Source organism: Anomaloglossus baeobatrachus, chromosome 5 (assembly GCF_048569485.1).
Source record: "Anomaloglossus baeobatrachus isolate aAnoBae1 chromosome 5, aAnoBae1.hap1, whole genome shotgun sequence".
Lineage (NCBI taxonomy): Eukaryota > Metazoa > Chordata > Amphibia > Anura > Aromobatidae > Anomaloglossus > Anomaloglossus baeobatrachus.
Window position 1 is genome coordinate 142,543,633 of NC_134357.1, and position 19,434 is coordinate 142,563,066.

The window sequence follows — 19,434 nt, forward strand, 5'->3', positions numbered from 1 at the left end:
GGACCAAGTCCACGCTGTGTTTGTGGCATAGAGGTGCTAACCGTTCTTTCTTCCTCTGACATCTCCCCCCAACCTCTTTCAACTGAAATCTGACCAAGGTCTCCCTCATCTGCTGAGTCTTCCATGTCCATGGACAGTTCGTCCTCCATTTCTTCATGTCCTCCTGCACCTTCCTCAACATCTCGCCTGCTACCATGCGCCCTTGTTGATCCCTGTCCCCCATGCTCCCATGCCTGGCGCCTTGGTGATGATGAACGTCTGGACCTTGGTGATGTTGTTGTGTCTTGCGCATATGAATCCTCCTGTAGTTCATCCCCTTCCTGTTGTCCCACCCCCTGACTCCGAATAGTGTTTAGCGTGTGTTCCAGCATGTAAATGACTGGAATCGTCATGCTGATAATGGCATTGTCAGCGCTAAACATATTCGTCGCCATGTCGAAACTGTGCAGAAGGGTGCATAGGTCCTTGATCTGAGACCACTCCATCAGGGTGATCTGCCCCACCTCTGCATCTCGTTGGCCCAGGCTATACGTCATGACGTATTGCACCAGGGCACGGCGGTGCTGCCACAGTCGCTGTAACATGTGGAGAGTTGAATTCCAGCGTGTCGCCACATCGCATTTCAGGCGATGAACCGGCAGGCCGAAAGACTTCTGGAGCGATGCAAGTCGCTCAGCTGCGGCGCTTGAACGGCGGAAGTGAGCAGACAGTTTTCGTGCCCTGTTCAGAAGGCCATCTAGGCCGGGATACTGTGTTAAAAATTGCTGCACGACAAGGTTCAACACGTGAGCCATACAAGGTACGTGTGTCACCTTGCCCAGGCGAAGGGCCGCACCCAGGTTTGCAGCATTGTCGCCCACGGCCTTACCAGGCTGCAGGTTGAGTGGAAACAACCATTTATTAAACTCGGACCGCAGAGCTGACCACAACTCCTCAGCTGTGTGACTCTTATTCCCAAGACATGTCAAGCTAAAGACCGCCTGATGCCGTTGCGCTCTGCTGCCAGCATAGTAATGAGGGGTGCGTGATTCCTTCTGCGCAGTGAGAACGCTGGTGGCCTGACCAGGCAGGCTTGGGGCGGAGGTGGAGGACCCAGATGAGGTGGAGGATGCAGAAGCAGTGGCGGAACTTGGACAGACAGAGGATTGACACACAAGTCGTGGGGACGGCAAGACTTGTGCAGCAGACCCTTCACCATCTATCACCATAGTTACCCAGTGCCCAGTCAGCGACATGTAACGTCCCTGTCCATGCTTACTGGTCCAAGTATCGGTGGTGAAATGCACCCGTTCACACACAGAGTTTCTCAAGGAAGCGGTGATGTTGTGTGCGACATGCTGGTGTAGCGCGGGCACACCTTTCTTAGAGAAGTAGTGGCGACTAGGCATCTGGTACTGGGGCACAGCGACAGACATAAGGTCTCTAAAATCCTGTGTGTCCACTAGGCGGAAAGGCAGCATTTCTGTAGCCAACAGCTTACAGAGGGATAGAGTCAACCTCTTAGCTTTGTCATGGGTCGCAGGAAATGGCCTTTTATTTGTCCACATCTGAGGGACAGAGATCTGGCTGCTGTGTGTAGACGGTGTTGAGTAGGGTGTCCCTGGAAAAATGCAGGTTTGTGAGGAAAGTGCAGGCGGAGACATGATGTTGCCTTCATCCAAAGTTGGTGCTATCGATGTCTGAGAGAGCTGTACACACTCACTTGTTTCCCCTTCCAAAACAACTGACGACCTACCAAGCAAACTGCCTGTTGCGGTTACAGTGGTGGAAGTTGTGGGTGGAAAAACAGGTGTGACAGCTGTCCCCACAGTCCTAGAAGATGACGAGCGCGCGGATGCACTGGAAGGGGCAGGCGGTGGATGGTTCGCTCCGCTAGGCCGCATTGCAGCACGGTGAGCTTCCCACCGGGCCATATGATATTTATTCATGTGACGATTCATGGAAGAAGTTGTCAAACTGCTGAGGTTTTGACCTCTACTAAGAGAACCATGACAAATTTTACAGATCACATAATTTGGGCGATCTTTTTCTATGTCAAAAAAGGACCAGGCTAGGCAAGGCTTAGAGGCCATGCGACCTGTTGATCCACCCCGAATAATGCTCAGAGGCAGAGTGGTGGCTGAGGATGCAGTTGTAGACGTGCTACCAGTACTCCGACTCTGTCCAGGAAGGCGCAAGGTAACTTTGTCATCAGTTGCATCCTCCTCCACCACCTCTGTTGACCTCCTTGAGTGCCTGACTGTGGGTTGACAGTAGGTGGGATCTAGAACTTCATCATCAATTGTTGTGTTTGCACTCCCCTCCCCCTCTGACCGAGCCTCTTCTTGCCCTGACCGAATATTTAAGTTGTCATCCCAATCGGGTATCTGAGTCTCATCTTCATCAGTATGTTCCTCATTGTCTATAACCACAGGTGTTACAGTTTGTGACAAAGGGTCAACATTATGCTCCGAAACTTGGTCCTCACGGCCTGAATCAGAGTCACAAAGGTTCTGGGCATCACTGCAGACCATTTCCTGTTCTGTACTCACTGTAGCTTGGGAGCAGACCTCTGATTCCCAGGCTATAGTGTGACTGAACAGCTCTGCAGACTCAGCCATCTCAGTTCCACCATACTGTGCAGGGCTGATGGAGACTTCAGAGCTGGGAGAAATCAAGTTTGATTGGGATGACAACTCAGAGGACTGGTGTTTTTTGGATGCGGTACTTGAAGTGGCTGAGAGGGCACTTGTTGGACCACTTGAGATCCATTCAAGCATTTTCCTTTTTTGCCCATCATCTACCTTTGTTCCTGTTGTTCGTGTCCGTAAAAAAGGGAGCACATCGGATTGTCCACGGTAAGTAGTAGACATCTTACTTTTGCTGGAAGATGGTCTATCTTCAGCAGATGATAATGGAGCTTTGCCACCTTCCCCACGGACAAAACCTTTTTTGCCTTTTCCACCACGGCTCTTCCCCTTTCCACCAGCATCTGTCATTTTGCCACTCATGTTGATTGCGACAAGATTGTGGACTGAAAATGTGTTAGTAAAAATTGAGAGGTGGTGTAGATTGCAGTGGTGGTCTAGCTTTATTAACAGCAGAATAATAAAGAATAAATATCCCTGACAATGCAACTACGGCCCTTAAACTGGCAGCAAAAATTGCTAGTATAATGGCTTAGTTATAATGAGTTGGAGTGTGCAATGCAGGCAGACGTGCTCTGCAAATGTCTTTGCACTAGTGGGACTATAGCAAAGTCCAATAGCCACGTTTAGGATGCCACTAGGTACACTGAGTGTTTGCTAGTATAATGGCTTAGTTATAATGAGTTGGAGTGTGCAATGCAGGCAGACGTGCTGCAAATGTCTTTGCACTAGTGTGACTAGACAACAGTCCAATAGCCACGTTTAGGATGCCACTAGGTACACTGAGTGTTTGCTAGTAAAATGGCTTAGTTATAATGAGTTGGAGTGTGCAATGCAGGCAGACGTGCTCTGCAAATGTCTTTGCACTAGTGGGACTATAGCAAAGTCCAATAGCCACGTTTAGGATGCCACTAGGTACACTGAGTGTTTGCTAGTATAATGGCTTAGTTATAATGAGTTGGAGTGTGCAATGCAGGCAGACGTGCTCTGCAAATGTCTTTGCACTAGTGGGACTATAGCAAAGTCCAATAGCCACGTTTAGGATGCCACTAGGTACACTGAGTGTTTGCTAGTATAATGGCTTAGTTATAATGAGTTGGAGTGTGCAATGCAGGCAGACGTGCTCTGCAAATGTCTTTGCACTAGTGGGACTATAGCAAAGTCCAATAGCCACGTTTAGGATGCCACTAGGTACACTGAGTGTTTGCTAGTATAATGGCTTAGTTATAATGAGTTGGAGTGTGCAATGCAGGCAGACGTGCTCTGCAAATGTCTTTGCACTAGTGGGACTATAGCAAAGTCCAATAGCCACGTTTAGGATGCCACTAGGTACACTGAGTGTTTGCTAGTATAATGGCTTAGTTATAATGAGTTGGAGTGTGCAATGCAGGCAGACGTGCTCTGCAAATGTCTTTGCACTAGTGGGACTATAGCAAAGTCCAATAGCCACGTTTAGGATGCCACTAGGTACACTGAGTGTTTGCTAGTATAATGGCTTAGTTATAATGAGTTGGAGTGTGCAATGCAGGCAGACGTGCTCTGCAAATGTCTTTGCACTAGTGGGACTATAGCAAAGTCCAATAGCCACGTTTAGGATGCCACTAGGTACACTGAGTGTTTGCTAGTATAATGGCTTAGTTATAATGAGTTGGAGTGTGCAATGCAGGCAGACGTGCTGCAAATGTCTTTGCACTAGTGTGACTAGACAACAGTCCAATAGCCACGTTTAGGATGCCACTAGGTACACTGAGTGTTTGCTAGTATAATGGCTTAGTTATAATGAGTTGGAGTGTGCAATGCAGGCAGACGCGCTCTGCAAATGTCTTTGCACTAGTGGGACTATAGCAAAGTCCAATAGCCACGTTTAGGATGCCACTAGGTACACTGAGTGTTTGCTAGTATAATGGCTTAGTTATAATGAGTTGGAGTGTGCAATGCAGGCACACGTGCTGCAAATGTCTTTGCACTAGTGTGACTAGACAACAGTCCAATAGCCACGTTTAGGATGCCACTAGGTACACTGAGTGTTTGCTAGTATAATGGCTTAGTTATAATGAGTTGGAGTGTGCAATGCAGGCAGACGTGCTCTGCAAATGTCTTTGCACTAGTGGGACTATAGCAAAGTCCAATAGCCACGTTTAGGATGCCACTAGGTACACTGAGTGTTTGCTAGTATAATGGCTTAGTTATAATGAGTTGGAGTGTGCAATGCAGGCAGAGGTGCTATGCAAATGTCTTTGCACTAGTGTGACTATAGCAAAGTCCAATAGCCACGTTTAGGATGCCACTAGGTACACTGAGTGTTTGCTAGTATAATGGCTTAGTTATAATGAGTTGGAGTGTGCAATGCAGGCAGAGGTGCTCTGCAAATGTCTTTGCACTAGTGTGACTATAGCAAAGTCCAATAGCCACGTTTAGGATGCCACTAGGTACACTGAGTGTTTGCTAGTATAATGGCTTAGTTATAATGAGTTGGAGTGTGCAATGCAGGCAGACGTGCTCTGCAAATGTCTTTGCACTAGTGGGACTATAGCAAAGTCCAATAGCCACGTTTAGGATGCCACTAGGTACACTGAGTGTTTGCTAGTATAATGGCTTAGTTATAATGAGTTGTAGTGTGCAGAGGACAGGAGGGTACAGTGCCAGGATTGTGGGTCTGGGTAGAGGAATGGAAGCCTGCCTTTCTATTCCCTCCTAATAGGGAAATGCAGGGAGGAAATCCCTGACCTTGGCTACACAGACGCTGTCGCTGTTTTCAGGACCTGTCACCTATGGCTCTGACCCTAACGGTTTGAGCCCTTAAAAGGACTACTAGAAAGTGCTATCCCTAAGCTGTCCAGCGCTGTGTATGGAGCGCATACAGCTGTATCGGCGATAGGACTCAGGAGGACGGAGCTGCGACAGTGATGTCTGACACCAAAGACGCAGAAGAGATAATGGCGTCCTGGAGGAAAATGTCCGGTTTTATAATGCAGGGACATGTGACATGGACATCCTATCACACATGCCGTTGCTTCTCTGGCTAAAAGTCCACTTAGCTGTGTGTGTGTCTTGGATTGGCTGACATGCTGGCCCGCCCCACTACACGCGCGCGCTTAGGGAAGGAAGACAAGGAAAAAAAAAAAAATTATAGAAACAGCAGTGATCTGAAGGCGCTGTTCACGCACACTATACACTGAAATGTCATAATAGTGTGATTCACAGAGTGACTTACACTATTACAGCGGAAACCAAGCTAGGAATTAGCTGTTTTTTTGCTGCTAGAACCGTTCTCGAACGTTTCTAGAACTATCGAGCTTTTGCAAAAAGCTCGAGTTCTAGTTCGATCTAGAACAGGCCCCAAAATCACTCGAGCCTAGAACTGGAGAACCTCGAACCGCGAACCGCGCTCAACTCTAGTCCTTAGTGTTTGCTTCTCCATGTAAATGATTGCGTTTCTATGTGGAGCGAAAAGTTCACTTCCGGGTTTCCGCCCACCAGAGGGTTTTATGTTACAATATGCGTTCCACTGTGGAAGTGCCGTGGGTGCTTTTTAGTTGCACCCACAACTAGTATGTGGAACACATACCACAATTCAGAAACTATCGACAGGTGGATACCTAAAATACACAGGTTTGAACCATTATTTCAGCCTGTGGGTGCAACTAGTATATATTCTGTTGTCTTTTCTTTAACCCCTTAACGACCGCGGGCCGTAAAATTACGTCCTAAATGACATAATGTTACTGCCCGCGGTCCTCCGGCGGCAGCATGCCGCGATCGGCACACATCTCAGCTGATTTTCACAGCTGAGATGTGTGCCTGCTAGGCACGAGCAGAATCGTTATCTGCTCGTGCCGATTAACCCCTTATATGGCGCTGTCAATACATGACAGCGCCATTATAAGCGCGATTGCGGTAATATTTACCTTACCGCCCGATACCGGAAGTGACGTGACGCAATCACGTGACTCCCGATAGTTGTCATGGTAGCACAGGGTCATGTGATGACTCCTGTACTACACCTGACTTGGTTTCACTTTCGCTGTGCCCGGGGCACAGCAAAAGAGAAAGACAGCGTATCTGCTGTTTACAGCCTTCCAGCTGTGATCAGCAGATACTGCAGAGCGATCGGAATGCTGATCGCAATAGCCCCCTAGGGGGACTAGTAAAATAAAAAAAAAAAGTTAAAAAATAAGTTTTAAAAAATTAAAAAAAAACAAAAAAACCTAAAAGTTCAAATCACCCCCCATTCGCCCCATTGAAAATTAAAGGGTTAAAAAAATAAAAAATATACACACATTTGGTATCGCCGCGTTCAGAAACGCCCGATCTATCAAAATATAAAATCAATTAATCTGATCAGTAAACGGCGTAGCGGCAAAAAAATTCCAAACGCCAAAACGACTTTTTTTTGTCGCCACAACTTTTGCGCAAAATGCAATAAGAGGCAATCAAAATGTAGCATCTGCGCAAAAATGGTACCGTTAAAAACGTCAGCTCGAGATGCAAAAAATAAGCCGTCATTGAGCCTAAGATCCCAAAAAATGAGAATGCTACGGGTCACAGAATATGGCGTAAAACGTGCGCCACTTTTTTCGGACAAACTTCCGATTTTTTTTTAACCCCTTATATAAAAGTAAACCTATACAGGTTTGGTGTCTACGAACTCGCACTGACCTGAGGCATCACACCCATACATCAGTTTTACCATATAGTGAACACAGTGAATAAAATATCTCAAAAACCATAGTTCTATCGCACTTTTTTTGCAATTTTTCAGCATTTGGAATTTTTTTGCCATTTTCTAGTACACAATATGGTAAAACTGATGGTTTCATTTAAAAGTACAGCTCGTTCCGCAAAAAATGAGCCCTCACATGACCATATTGACTGAAAAATAAAAAAGTTACGTCTCTCAGAAAAAGAATGGCGAAAAAAAAAAACGGAAAGCGAAAAATCGGCCGGTCGTGAAGGGGTTAAGCATGGCTAGATGAAGTGACCAATCTGCACCAAATCTGGTACATAATTAAATCAGGCACTTTTGAAGGTTTTAGGCTGACTTTCGGCTCCCCTTGGCTTAAAAGGGTGGCCTGTAGGCTGAGTAAATTTTCTTCTAAATCCCTATATATTTATTGCCCAAATCTAAGCTAATTTCTAACATGTTTGCATAAAAAATTCCTATCCTTCCATCACTACACCATCTATGTTTTGTTGATTTTTTTTCCTTCCTGTCTGATGACACTTCGTTATAGAATCCCAGTGTTTACAGGGATAATCAAATGAAGCACCATCAGGGGGCAAATGCTGCCATCATTGCTGCATCCTCTGCCACCTCCCAAAAAAAAGCATCATCATAAGTGACGCTTGTTTCATTGGTTGGTCTGGTCCATGTGCACTGTTGTGCGATTTGCAACAGTGAAATCAATGGACAAGGGTCCATAAATTGAGGATCATGTCACTTGGTGCCACTGTTTTTGTGCACACAATTGGTGTTGTGCATTCTTTCATTAATCCCTGCCACTGCAGGTTGATGTTTTTCTCCTTCTCTTATCTCCCCTGATGAACTATCTGACCTGAGAGGGAAACGCATCGGGAGGGCCTGATCTGTTTTTTTCTGGAGACAGCAATCACACTTGGGTGCTGACCTTGTCCGGGCAGAAACATAACATGAGGCACGTTAGGGGTTAGTTATTTATTTTTTTACCCTTGGACTTGCCAGCATTTATTCCGCCTTGAAGATTGTTCATCTCATCAGTGTCTACAGTGTATCCGCTCATGGAGAAGGAACGGTTGAGATTGTGGACAATTTGTTCACTTGCACTTTATATATTTATGCACTGCACTTTTCATATGTTTTTTGATTATTTTAATGATATTTAGTAAAAGTTATATTTTAGTCCTGACTTTACATTCTGTTTAGATTAGACTTTAGGACACAACTTGTGTCTGTTTTTGCAGAGGATTGGCTTTGTTATTGTCACTTGGTAGAAGTAGGGACATGTGCCTGTATATACAGGTGCATCTCTAAAATTTGAATATTATCAAAAAGTTAATTTATTTCAGTAATTCAATACAAAAAGTGAAAATGCATATATTATTTAGTCAATACAAACAAAGTGATCTATTTCAAGTTTTTATTTCTGTTAGTGTTGATGACTATGGCTTACAACCACTAAAAACCCAAAATTCATTATCTCAGAAAATTAGAATAATTTCCACAAAACACCTACAAAGGCTTCCTAAGCATTTAAAATGGTCCCTTAGTCTGGTTCAGTAGGCAATCATGGGGCAGACTGTTGACTTAACAGATGTCCAGAAGGCAGTCAGTGACACACTCCACAAGGAGGGTAAGCCACAAAAGGTCATTGCTAAAGAAGCTGGCAGTTCACATAGTGCTGTATCCAAGCATATTCATAGAAAGTTGAGTGGAAGGAAAAATTGTGCTAGAAAAAAGTGCACAAGCAACCGGGAGAACCACAGCCTTCATAGGATTGTTATGAAAAGGCCATTCAAAAGTTTGGGGACGATTCACAAGAAGTGGACTGCTGCTGGAGTCAGTGCTTCAAGAGCCACCACACTCAGAGGTATCAAGGACATGGGCTACAACTAGAGCATTCCTTGAGTCAAGCCACTCATGACCAATAGACAAGGCCAGAAGTGTCTTATCTGGGCCAAGGACAAAAAGAACTGGACTGTTGCTCAGTGGCCCAAGGTGTTGTTTTCAGGTGAAAGTAGTCAATTTTGCATTTCTTTTTGAAATCAAGGTCCCAGAGTGAAGAGGCCACAATCCAAGCTGCTTGAGGTCTAGTGTGAATTTTCCACAATCAGTGATGGTTTGGGATGTTATGTTATCTGCTGGTAAAGGTCCACTGTGTTTTACCAAGACCAAAGTCAACGCAGCCTTCTACCAGGAAATTTTAGAGCACTTCATGCTTCCCTCTGCCAACAATCTTTTCGGAGATGGAACTTTAATTTTCCAGCAGGACTTGGCACCTGTCCACATTGCCAAAAGTACCAATACCTGGTTTAAGAGCCACAGTATCACTGTGCTTGATTGGCCAGCAAACTCGCCTGACCTAAACCCCATAGAGAAATAAATGGGGTATTGTCAAGAGGATGATGAGAGACACCAGACCCAACAATGCAGACAAGCTGAAGGCTGTTATCAAAGCAACCTGGGCTTCCATAACACCTCAGCAGTGCCACAGGCTGATCGCCTCCATGCCACGCCGCATTGATGCAGTAATTCATGCAAAAAGAGCCACAACCAAATATTGAGTGCATTTATTGTACAGACGTTTCAGTAGGCGCCAACATTTCTGAGTTTAAAATCATTTTTTCAGTTGGTCTTATGTAATATTCTAATTTTCTGAGATAATGACTTTTGGGTTGTCATTGGCTGTAAGCCATAATCATCAACATTAACAGAAATAAACACTTGAAATAGATCACTCTGTTTGTGATTACTCTTTATAATATATGCGTTTCCCTTTTCGTGTTAAATTACTGAAATTAACTTTTTGATATTCAAGTTATTGAGATGCACCTGTGTGTGTATTGGGATATGGGTGGTTATAGTGTTACTTATGGGATGGTGAAGGTTATAATTATGCATGATTTTATGCCACTATAATCTGTAATAATAAACGTTTACTTTACCAACCCCAAGTTTTGTGAATCGCGGCACCTGTTAACTAGTGTAAAGTAACAGGAACGTTTATACATAAGGAAAAAGAACGGAAACTAGATGTAACGCCTGCCTGGATCCACAGACTCAGACGGGCTGTAATGGACAGGCTAGAGGGAAGCCACTCGCCAAGCAGGACCCCCAGAACCCTGAAACCCTTTAACCCCTATACAGGGATTTGGAATTACACAGGGCCCTGGAGATCACTACCTGTGGAAGGCTGCAGTCTGAGAGAGTAGTGGGTCAGGCAGGGTCAAACCAGGAATTGCGGAACAGGGACAGAATCGGCAGGCGAAGACGTAATCAGAAACAAGAAGAGGTCAAAACCGGATCGGGCAGCGAGGTACAAAAACAGCAGGCAGGAGGGTAGTCAGGAAACAAGCGGTAATCAGCACACGAAATCACAGGACAAAACAGGAGCCAGAATTCTCAGAACTATCTCTGGCAGAGGTCAGCAGACAGGAGGGAAATTAAAAAGGGTGTGGTCTCTTCCCATAGGCTGTAGCTGAATGATGGTACCTCAGCTGGGAGACACCCGCCACCTACAGTCAGCCAGTGGCACTGCAGTTCCCCAGGAAACCCAGACCAGTGGATGAACGGAGCCTGCGCCCACTGACGCCGCTGGCACTGACTCCTCTCCCATCATCAGCACCATTCACGGCAGGAACACGGCGTCGCCTGGCGATCGGAGCAGAAGTCGATGGAGCGGACTCCGGTGGTGACGTAACACTAGACAACCCTCAGGAACCAAAATAAAGAGAGAATATATTATTAGAATATGAATATCGGATAACTCTACCACCCTTTTACACAAGCTCCAATGTAAATCCACTATGGTAAAACTTTTACAAGCAGCTATATTTATTATAAATGATGCACACAGTCTAGGTCCACTTGTAGGAGATTTAATAAACTAATGTAAAAAAGTTGCTGCTGTTCACATATATATTACAATGCAGGTAAGTACAATGCTGCTCTAATTGCTGTGTAAGGCTAGGTTCACATTTCCGTTGTATTAAATCCGTCAGGTCCGTCAGCGACGGATCAGTTGTTTTTTAGATGTCAACTGACGCAACGGATGTGTTTTTCACAGGATTCCTTTCACAGGAATCCTGTGAAAAAACTGATCCGTCGCGCCCGTTACATCCGCTGTGCATCCGTTTTTTGATGGATCTGTCATGATCCGTTTGTGTTTGGGACAGCCCAGTGGGCGTGCCAAACATGCTCAGTAGAGCATGACGGAATCCAGCGCTGGATTCCGTCGCAAGACGGATTACGACGGAATCCAGCATCATAGACATACATTACAAGTGTGACGGATTGCGACGGATTCCTGCGCGGTGCGTTAATTTTGATGGACCGAAAAACGTTACATTCTGCGTTGTTTCCGCCCGGTGGTCAGTCCAAAAACGACTGACCGCGGCGTAGCGGATGCAACGCAAGGTCATCAGTCACAATCCGCCACTAATACAAGTCTATGGGAAACAACGGCATCCGCCAAACGGATGCCGTTGTTTTCCAGAGCCACGAATTGTGACTGATACAATTTAACGGAAATGTGAACCTAGCCTAATATGTCACATTTATTCAATATACAACTAGAATATTTCTGTACACTAATCAGCTTGACTTTGATCTGATGCGGGATTTCTTCAGTTACATATAAGCCAGGATCTCACATGGTCCAGAATAGTTGTCTTTTTTGTGAATAGTGTAGGTGCAAGAAGTTTTATCCAGAATGGCTTCACAAGCCTTGTTACTCATGATTGGCTCCTGCTTCCTATGGAGAAATGTAAGATTAATGAGTCATGTACTTTTAGTACAATTGCAATTAACATACACCTTTTTTTTTTTTAAAACATACCTATGCTGGTTGCTGCACTACTTGAAACGGATTTCTAACTAGATTTCACAATACAAACGGCATGCATTATTAAATCAGTCTTAAACCTGATGAGGTTGGTGTACTTTGCAAATCCATGTCAAAATGGCTGTTTCCTATTCAAAGCTTAAACTGCTCCTAGTCTGATTAACAGCTCTTCATTATCGTTCCTTCTTAGGGTACCTTCACACTTAGCGATGCAGCAGCGATCCGACCAGCGATCTGACCTGGTCAGGATCGCTGCTGCATCGCTACATGGTCGCTGGTGAGCTGTCAAACAGGCAGATCTCACCAGCGACCAGTGAACAGCCCCCAGCCAGCAGCGACGTGCAAGCGACGCTGCGCTTGCACGGAGCTGCCGTCTGGAAGCTGCGGAGACTGGTAACTAAGGTAAACATCGGGTATGGTTACCCGATGTTTACATTAGTTACCAGCGCACAGCTGTGTGTGCAGGGAGCAGGGAGCCACGCACACTGAGCGCTGGCTCCTTGCTCTCCTACCATAGCTACAGTACACATCGGGTTAATTAACCCGATGTGTACAGCAGCTACATGTGCAGAGAGCCGGAGCCGGCAGCACAGGCAGCGTGAGAGCTGCAGATGCTGGTAACTAAGGTAAATATCGGGTAACCACCTTGGTTACCCGATGTTTATCTTGGATACAGCTTACCTCAGCTGTCAGATGCCGGCTCCTGCTCCCTGCTCGCTTCATTTGTCGCTCTCTTGCTGTCACACACAGCGATCTGTGTGTCACAGCAGGAGAGCGGCTTTGAAGAAAACGAACCAGGGCTGTGTGTAACGAGCAGCGATCTCGCAGCAGGGGCCAGATCGCTGCTCAGTGTCACACACAGCGAGATCGCTAATGAGGTCACTGCTGCGTCACAAAAAGCGTGACTCAGCAGCGATCTCGGCAGCGAGCTCGCTGTGTGTGAAGCACCCCTTACTGCTGCTGGACGTTTACCTACTTAGCCTTATTAACAAGCTCCTCAGCGTTCCTCCTCCTCTCTGCTGCTGAGATCTCATACTGTTCTGTACAACTGGAGTTAATTTGGTGGCCAGTTCATTAAGATTGGCTTTGTGTACACCAGTTTTAACCCTTTCATCTCCGAGCCATTTTCCGTTTTTCTTTTTCTTTGCTCCCCTTCTTCAGAGAACCGTAACTTTTTTATTTTTCTGTCAATCTTGCCATCATTTGAGGGCTTGTTTTTTGCGGGACGAGCTGTACTTTTAAATGAAACCATGAGTTTTACCATATAGTGTATTGGAAAACAGCAAACAAATTTAAAGTGTGGAAAAACTGCAAAAAAGTATGATCCCACAATAGTTTTTGAGATATTTTATTCACCATTTTCACTATATGATGAAACTGATGTGTTGGTGTGATGTCTCAGGTTGGTACGAGTTTGTAGACACCAAACTTGTATAAGTTTACTTTTATCTAAGGGGTTAAAACAAAATCACAAGGTTGTCAAAAAAAGTGGCGCACTTTTAGTGCCATTTTCCGAAACCCATAGCATTCTCATTTTTCTGCATCTATGGCTGAGTGACAGCTTATGTTTCGCGTCTTGAACTGATGTTTTTAACGGTACCATTTTTGCAGAGATGCTACGTTTTGATCACCTGTTATTGCATTTTGCGCAAAATTTGTGGTGACCAAAAATTGTAATTTTGGCGTTTAGAATTTTTTTTGCTGCTATGCCGTTTACCGATCAGATTAATTGATTTTACATTTTGATAGATCGGGCTTTCTGAACGCGGCGATACCAAATATGTGTATATTTTTCATTTTTTTAACCTTTCATTTTCAATGAGCCGAATGGGGGATGATTTGAACTTTTATATTTTTTTTATTTTTTAAAACTTTAACTTTTATTTTACTAGGTCCCCTGAGGGACTATAATGATCAGCTGTCTGATCGCTCTTCCATTTCTCCAGATCACAGCTACACAGCTGAGATCTGGAGAAAAGCAGCTCTCCTCTCACACACGGCAGTCTGCTGGCAGTGAGAAAAAGTGACTCATCATAGCTACAGGAGTCATCACATGACCATGTGCTACCATGGGAACCACTGAAAGTCATGGGATCAAGTCACATGACTTCTGATAGGGTGGGTAAGTTATGCTAATGGCGGTGTGCTGATACATCTCGCTATTAGATTTTGTAAGGTTAATAGGCGTGGGTGGAATGCAAATCCACTCTCACCTGGCAGGCACACATCTCAGCCCTTGAAATCAGCTGAGATGTGCATGGATTGCCGTGGACTGCCCACGGCAACTCGCAGGGATTAACCTCACACGATTTATGTTGTACCCAGTACGTCATGTGTCGTGAAGAGGTTAATGAACGGCTTTGCCGGAGTATGATGCGCCTAATTCATTAACAGGCGCATACCATAAAATAAATTAGACACATCTCTTAACTGGCAAACACCACTGCCAGAGATGTAATTTTCTGGAGCATTTAAGGCACTAAAGTTGTGTAACTTTTCATGTATTTGATGTGTAGACGTAGCCACGCCTTGTCCGACACATATTGGGGTAGATGGCTAGACTGGCAGGCAAGCGCCAAAAGTTGCAACTTCCAAGTTGCTCAAAAACATTGTGACTTTTCAAGGTGCTGTAGGCTGGAATTCTTGCATAAAACCTTAATGAATTGACGTAGACTTATGAGCTTTCTCTATATTTAACTAGACTAATAAAATGCCCATTTTATTATCACAATTTAAGCAGCCATTTTCAAACCAATAAAGTATCTAGTATTTTTATTATGAAATTTAGTGATAGATCCACTTTGAAGGAAAACCTATAAGTAATTTCAAGCTGTCTGGATCATGATGTGCATGAAATCCTGATCGAATCCTTTATTAAGATGCACCCTATATATTGTCATGTGCTTTTTAATGAGTTAGGTGGAACTTTTGAGCTAGCATGTGCCAACTCACGAAATTTACTGAAATGAGGATATTTCTGTCATTATTTAGACCACTTTTGATGCATAAATTATGATGACGTTGTCAGCCACGCATGCCCACGCCTGCTTTCTAGTGAACCTACACTCACTTTTCAAAAAGTTTGTGGCTATATCTAAGATTGGCATAAAAACACCAAAAGATCACAAAATGTTGTGCACTTTAGTTGAAAAAGAATTGCAACAATTCAAACACTTTTACAGCAAAATTCTGGTGAAAACTAGTTTGCTAAATCAGGGGGTCTTAAAAATAAGCCAGGAACTTGAAGATGAATCCCCTCTCTGGCATCTTCCTGCCGAGGACGAACGACACTAATGGCGTCCCATTCTGACCTAATCATTGTTTGGAGTTTATCACAATTTCTGTGTTTGTTTTTGTCCTGCTCCTTGGAGATTAACTGCAGATTCTCAATGGGATTGAGATTTGAAGAGTTTCCTGGCCATGGACCCAAAATTTCAATGCTTTATTCATACTGGAAAATGCATTGTTCATCACCAAATGTTTCCTGCATCATTGGGAGAAGTTGCTCTTAGAGGATGATTCAAACATCTGTCTTTATTCATGGCAGTGTTCTTGTGAGTGAGCCCACTCTCATGGTTGAAAAGTTACCCCACACATGAATAAACCAAAAAATGGCCAAAAAGAATTAAAGAAGGCTAACTGTTTAGCAACAACACCTACAAGATCAGATTGAGTTCATAGCCCAAAAATATACTTTTTTTTTTAATTAATTTTTATTAGAAGTATTTTAAAATAGAACAAACAAAAAATAAATTAAACAAGTTTGGGGATAAGCAGAGAACATTTCCTTTTCATCATACCCTAAAGTATCTACTCCTCCGAATCTACAATCCCTGCATGATATATTCCGTCATCCTGACACTTTGTCCTTCTTTGGCTGTATTGTTTATACTGGATATCCTCTCTGCTCTGTTGCATTCCTATATATCGCTTCAGCCTGACATTTTGTCTTTCTATTGGCTGCATTGTTTATCCTAGACAAACTTTTTTACTTTTAATCAACCAAAAGAACACTTCAAATGTGTGCATGACACTCAGAAAATTCTAAATCAACAACGAAAATTGTCCCAAAATCAAGACAATAAAAAGCGATTCATGCTAAAAGATATATACTTTATTATTGAATTAAAATATATTTATTAATTAAAAATATAAAAAAACAGAGAATTGCTCCTGAGAGGGACCAGATAAAATACCCAGAATATGAAAAATGTACAAAAGTCTACGGGAAAGGTAAAATTGGCAACAATAAATAGATAATGTGCAATAAAGGTCATACAACATATAGTATGTAATATAAAATAGTTGTAAAATACTAATTTATATACAGAAAACTACACAGAAAATATAATGTAATATAATCATTGCACAAACCCAATCAATCTACCATCCATTTATTGCTATAAATTGCACATGCCCTGGTAAATGTAAACACTATACTCGTGCTGCTATTATATAAACTATACAGACTGTGAGGCAGTGACAGGGGTAATATTTGAAGACCGCTATGTGTCCCCCAGAATGTGTCTGGAAACCCTCTGAGTTTGCTATAGCTATTACTGGGAGTATAGCACAAAGGGTAACAGGGAGACAGATCCCTCCTCCCAGTCCAAGTTTTGTAGCAATCCTCATGTCCAGCATTTTCGTTTAAATCATGCAGAGCACAGCAGGGTGTGTCTCAGTTGAGAGCCAGGCTTGGTGAAGCTAACACATGCTGTGTGAGCTGGGCTGGCTCTGTGTGGAGTGAACACAGGCCAAGAGTGTGAGCCTAGGAGAACCTTACACAGATCCCTGCGGTTAACGGGGTCCTAAGGTAACAAGACTTTTTGATGCAAAGAATTTGTCTATATGCACCGGCTGTGATCCGGAAGAGACTTTGACAGTGGGAAATTGGATCTATTTATGCTGCAACAATAAATAGACTGTTGGTGTGAACACGCTGCTGCCTCACTGCCTCACGTTTTTGCCCAAACAACGCTGCTACCTCACATTATGGTGGAGAATGCGGGCACGGCAGCCTGGTTGCTAACCCAGTTTTCACATGTTTATGATCAGGCCTGCAAAGTTACAGTTTACCTCAGCAGCCACTATGGAGGATCTTGTAAAGCAGCTGGCCCAGTCTACTGCTCAACTACAGCAGGTTTTTGCACAAACCAGTGCACAACAGCAACAGGCTAATGCTCAGCACCAGCGGGCATTAGCTCAGCAACAGGAGACAAACAGCTTGTTGATTAAGCAGCTTTCTGCTCTGCAAGAAGCGCTCCCAGCGGTAACTCCAGGTCATCCAGTCCTTCCTGCGGCCCAAGACAGAGTAAGGGCGGCACTTACAAAGATGAGTGCAGAGGATGACCCAGAAGCCTTTCTCTCCATGTTTGAGAGGACCGCTGAGCGAGAGAAATTGTCTATCGACCGTTGGACTGATGTCATGGCCCCGTTCTTGGTAGGTGAACCCCAAAAAGCCTACCTGGATCTCAGCACGGAGGATGCCAAGGACTATGGCACACTGAAAGGTGAGATCCTTGCACGAATGGGGGTTAACACTTATCTCCGGGCCCAACGAGTGAATCAGTGGTCCTTTGAGGAGGGAAAACCTGCACGCTCACAGGCCCATGTCTTACTGGACCTTGTAAAAAAATGGCTGCAGCCGGAGACCTTGAACCCCAGACAGATGATTGAGCGGGTGGTGATTGAACGGTTTGTGCGGACTTTGCCAGCCCCCATTCACGGGTGGGTGGGACAGGGGGACCCCGGTACCCTAGACCAGCTAGTGAATTTGGTGGAACGCTACACAGCTACCCAGGAGTTGGTCCGGGACTCTGCTTCACGGCGGGCACTCCGTAGGGATACGCCCCCTTCACAGTTGGTAAAAGACTCCCGTCCCTCCTCGGGTGCTGCCCCGTCTTCAGCCCTGGCAGAGAGTAAACCCCAGATTAAGGTCAGCCGGAGTCCCGGTTCCCCAAAGTCAGACACCCGAAACAGGGACACCTCTGCTGTTATGTGCTGGCGGTGCCATCAGCTCGGGCATGTGATGGCACAGTGCCCACTCACATCAGAACCCATGGACTGCCGGTACGCTCGCCGGGTATCAATGTATGCCCATACTGTTTGTACCGTAAGCACTGTTACTATGGGGGAGGAGCCCCATCTCTGCAAAGTACGTGTTAATGGCTATACAGCAGAGGCTTTGTTGGACTCAGGAAGTGTAGTGACTCTTGTACATGCCTCCTTGGTCTCCGGGGAAAACCCTACGGGACATAAAGTAGGGGTACTTTGTATTCATGGAGACCTACGTGAATACCCTATGGAAAGGGTCACCATTGCTACCTCATGTGGAGAGGTTCAACATGAAGTGGGGGTGATGAAAAGACTTCCATATGCTGTTATTTTGGGAAGAGACTTGCCCCTGTTCTGGACATTATGTGGGAGGCGACCTAGCCCTCCGAGGTGTATGATTGAACCAGGCCCTGAGCCGGACGATCCCGATTCAGGGATACCTGACGTAGGGGTCACCAGTATAGGGACAGAGTGTAACCCTGCCAGGTTTCCCCTAGAGGTAATGGCAGGAGAGGTTGAGCCACCCGAGGCAATCCCGGAGTTGAACGTGTCTCCAGATAATTTCGGAACAGCGCAGCTCCGGGACCCCACATTGGCTCCTGGACGTGGAAATGTACAGGTAATTGATGGGGTACCCCAGCGGCCTGGTGCCAGGCTGGAAACTCCCTACATGGCTCTAAAGCGAGAGTTGCTCTATCGGGTTGATACAATCCGGGGGGAAAAAGTGGAACAGTTGGTGGTCCCTCAGCCGTACCGCCGTCAGACCTTGGAATTGGCTCATAACCACCTAATGAGTGGGCACCTAGGTGAAGAGAAAACGCGGGAACGCATGTTTCAGCGGTTTTACTGGCCAGGGGTCCTGCCCATTTTGTCAGTTGACCGCACCAACGCACCGTTTCCGTAGTCCTCTGATACCTTTACCCATTATAGAGGTGCCTTTTGAGTGGATTGCTATGGATCTGATCGGACCCATTGTAAAATCAGCCCGTGGTCACCAGCACATCCTGGTAGTGATGGATTATGCGACACGTTATCCGGAGGCCATTCCACTACGTCACACCTCGGCGAGGTTTATTGCTCGGGAGTTGTTTGCTATGTTCTGTCGCGTGGGGTTACCCAAAGAAATCCTGACCGATCAGGGCACTCCCTTTATGTCTAAAATTACAAAGGAACTGTGCAAACTCCTCCAGATCAAGCAGCTACGCACGTCAGTG

The 19,434-nt window shown here is 45.0% G+C and overlaps 1 protein-coding gene across 2 annotated transcripts in view; it reads right to left on the reverse strand.

Moving 5' to 3' along the window:
* Nucleotides 1-11,177: 11,177 nt before the first annotated feature.
* The window catches only part of LOC142309790 (beta-microseminoprotein-like), a 30,699-nt gene continuing 22,442 nt past the window's right edge, over nucleotides 11,178-19,434 (reverse strand). For both annotated transcript variants that reach the window (XM_075347244.1, XM_075347243.1), the window contains exon 4: nucleotides 11,178-12,076. In XM_075347244.1, the coding sequence (XP_075203359.1) occupies nucleotides 11,953-12,076 (124 nt within the window). In that variant the 3' untranslated portion in view covers nucleotides 11,178-11,952. The remainder of the gene's footprint in view (nucleotides 12,077-19,434) is intronic.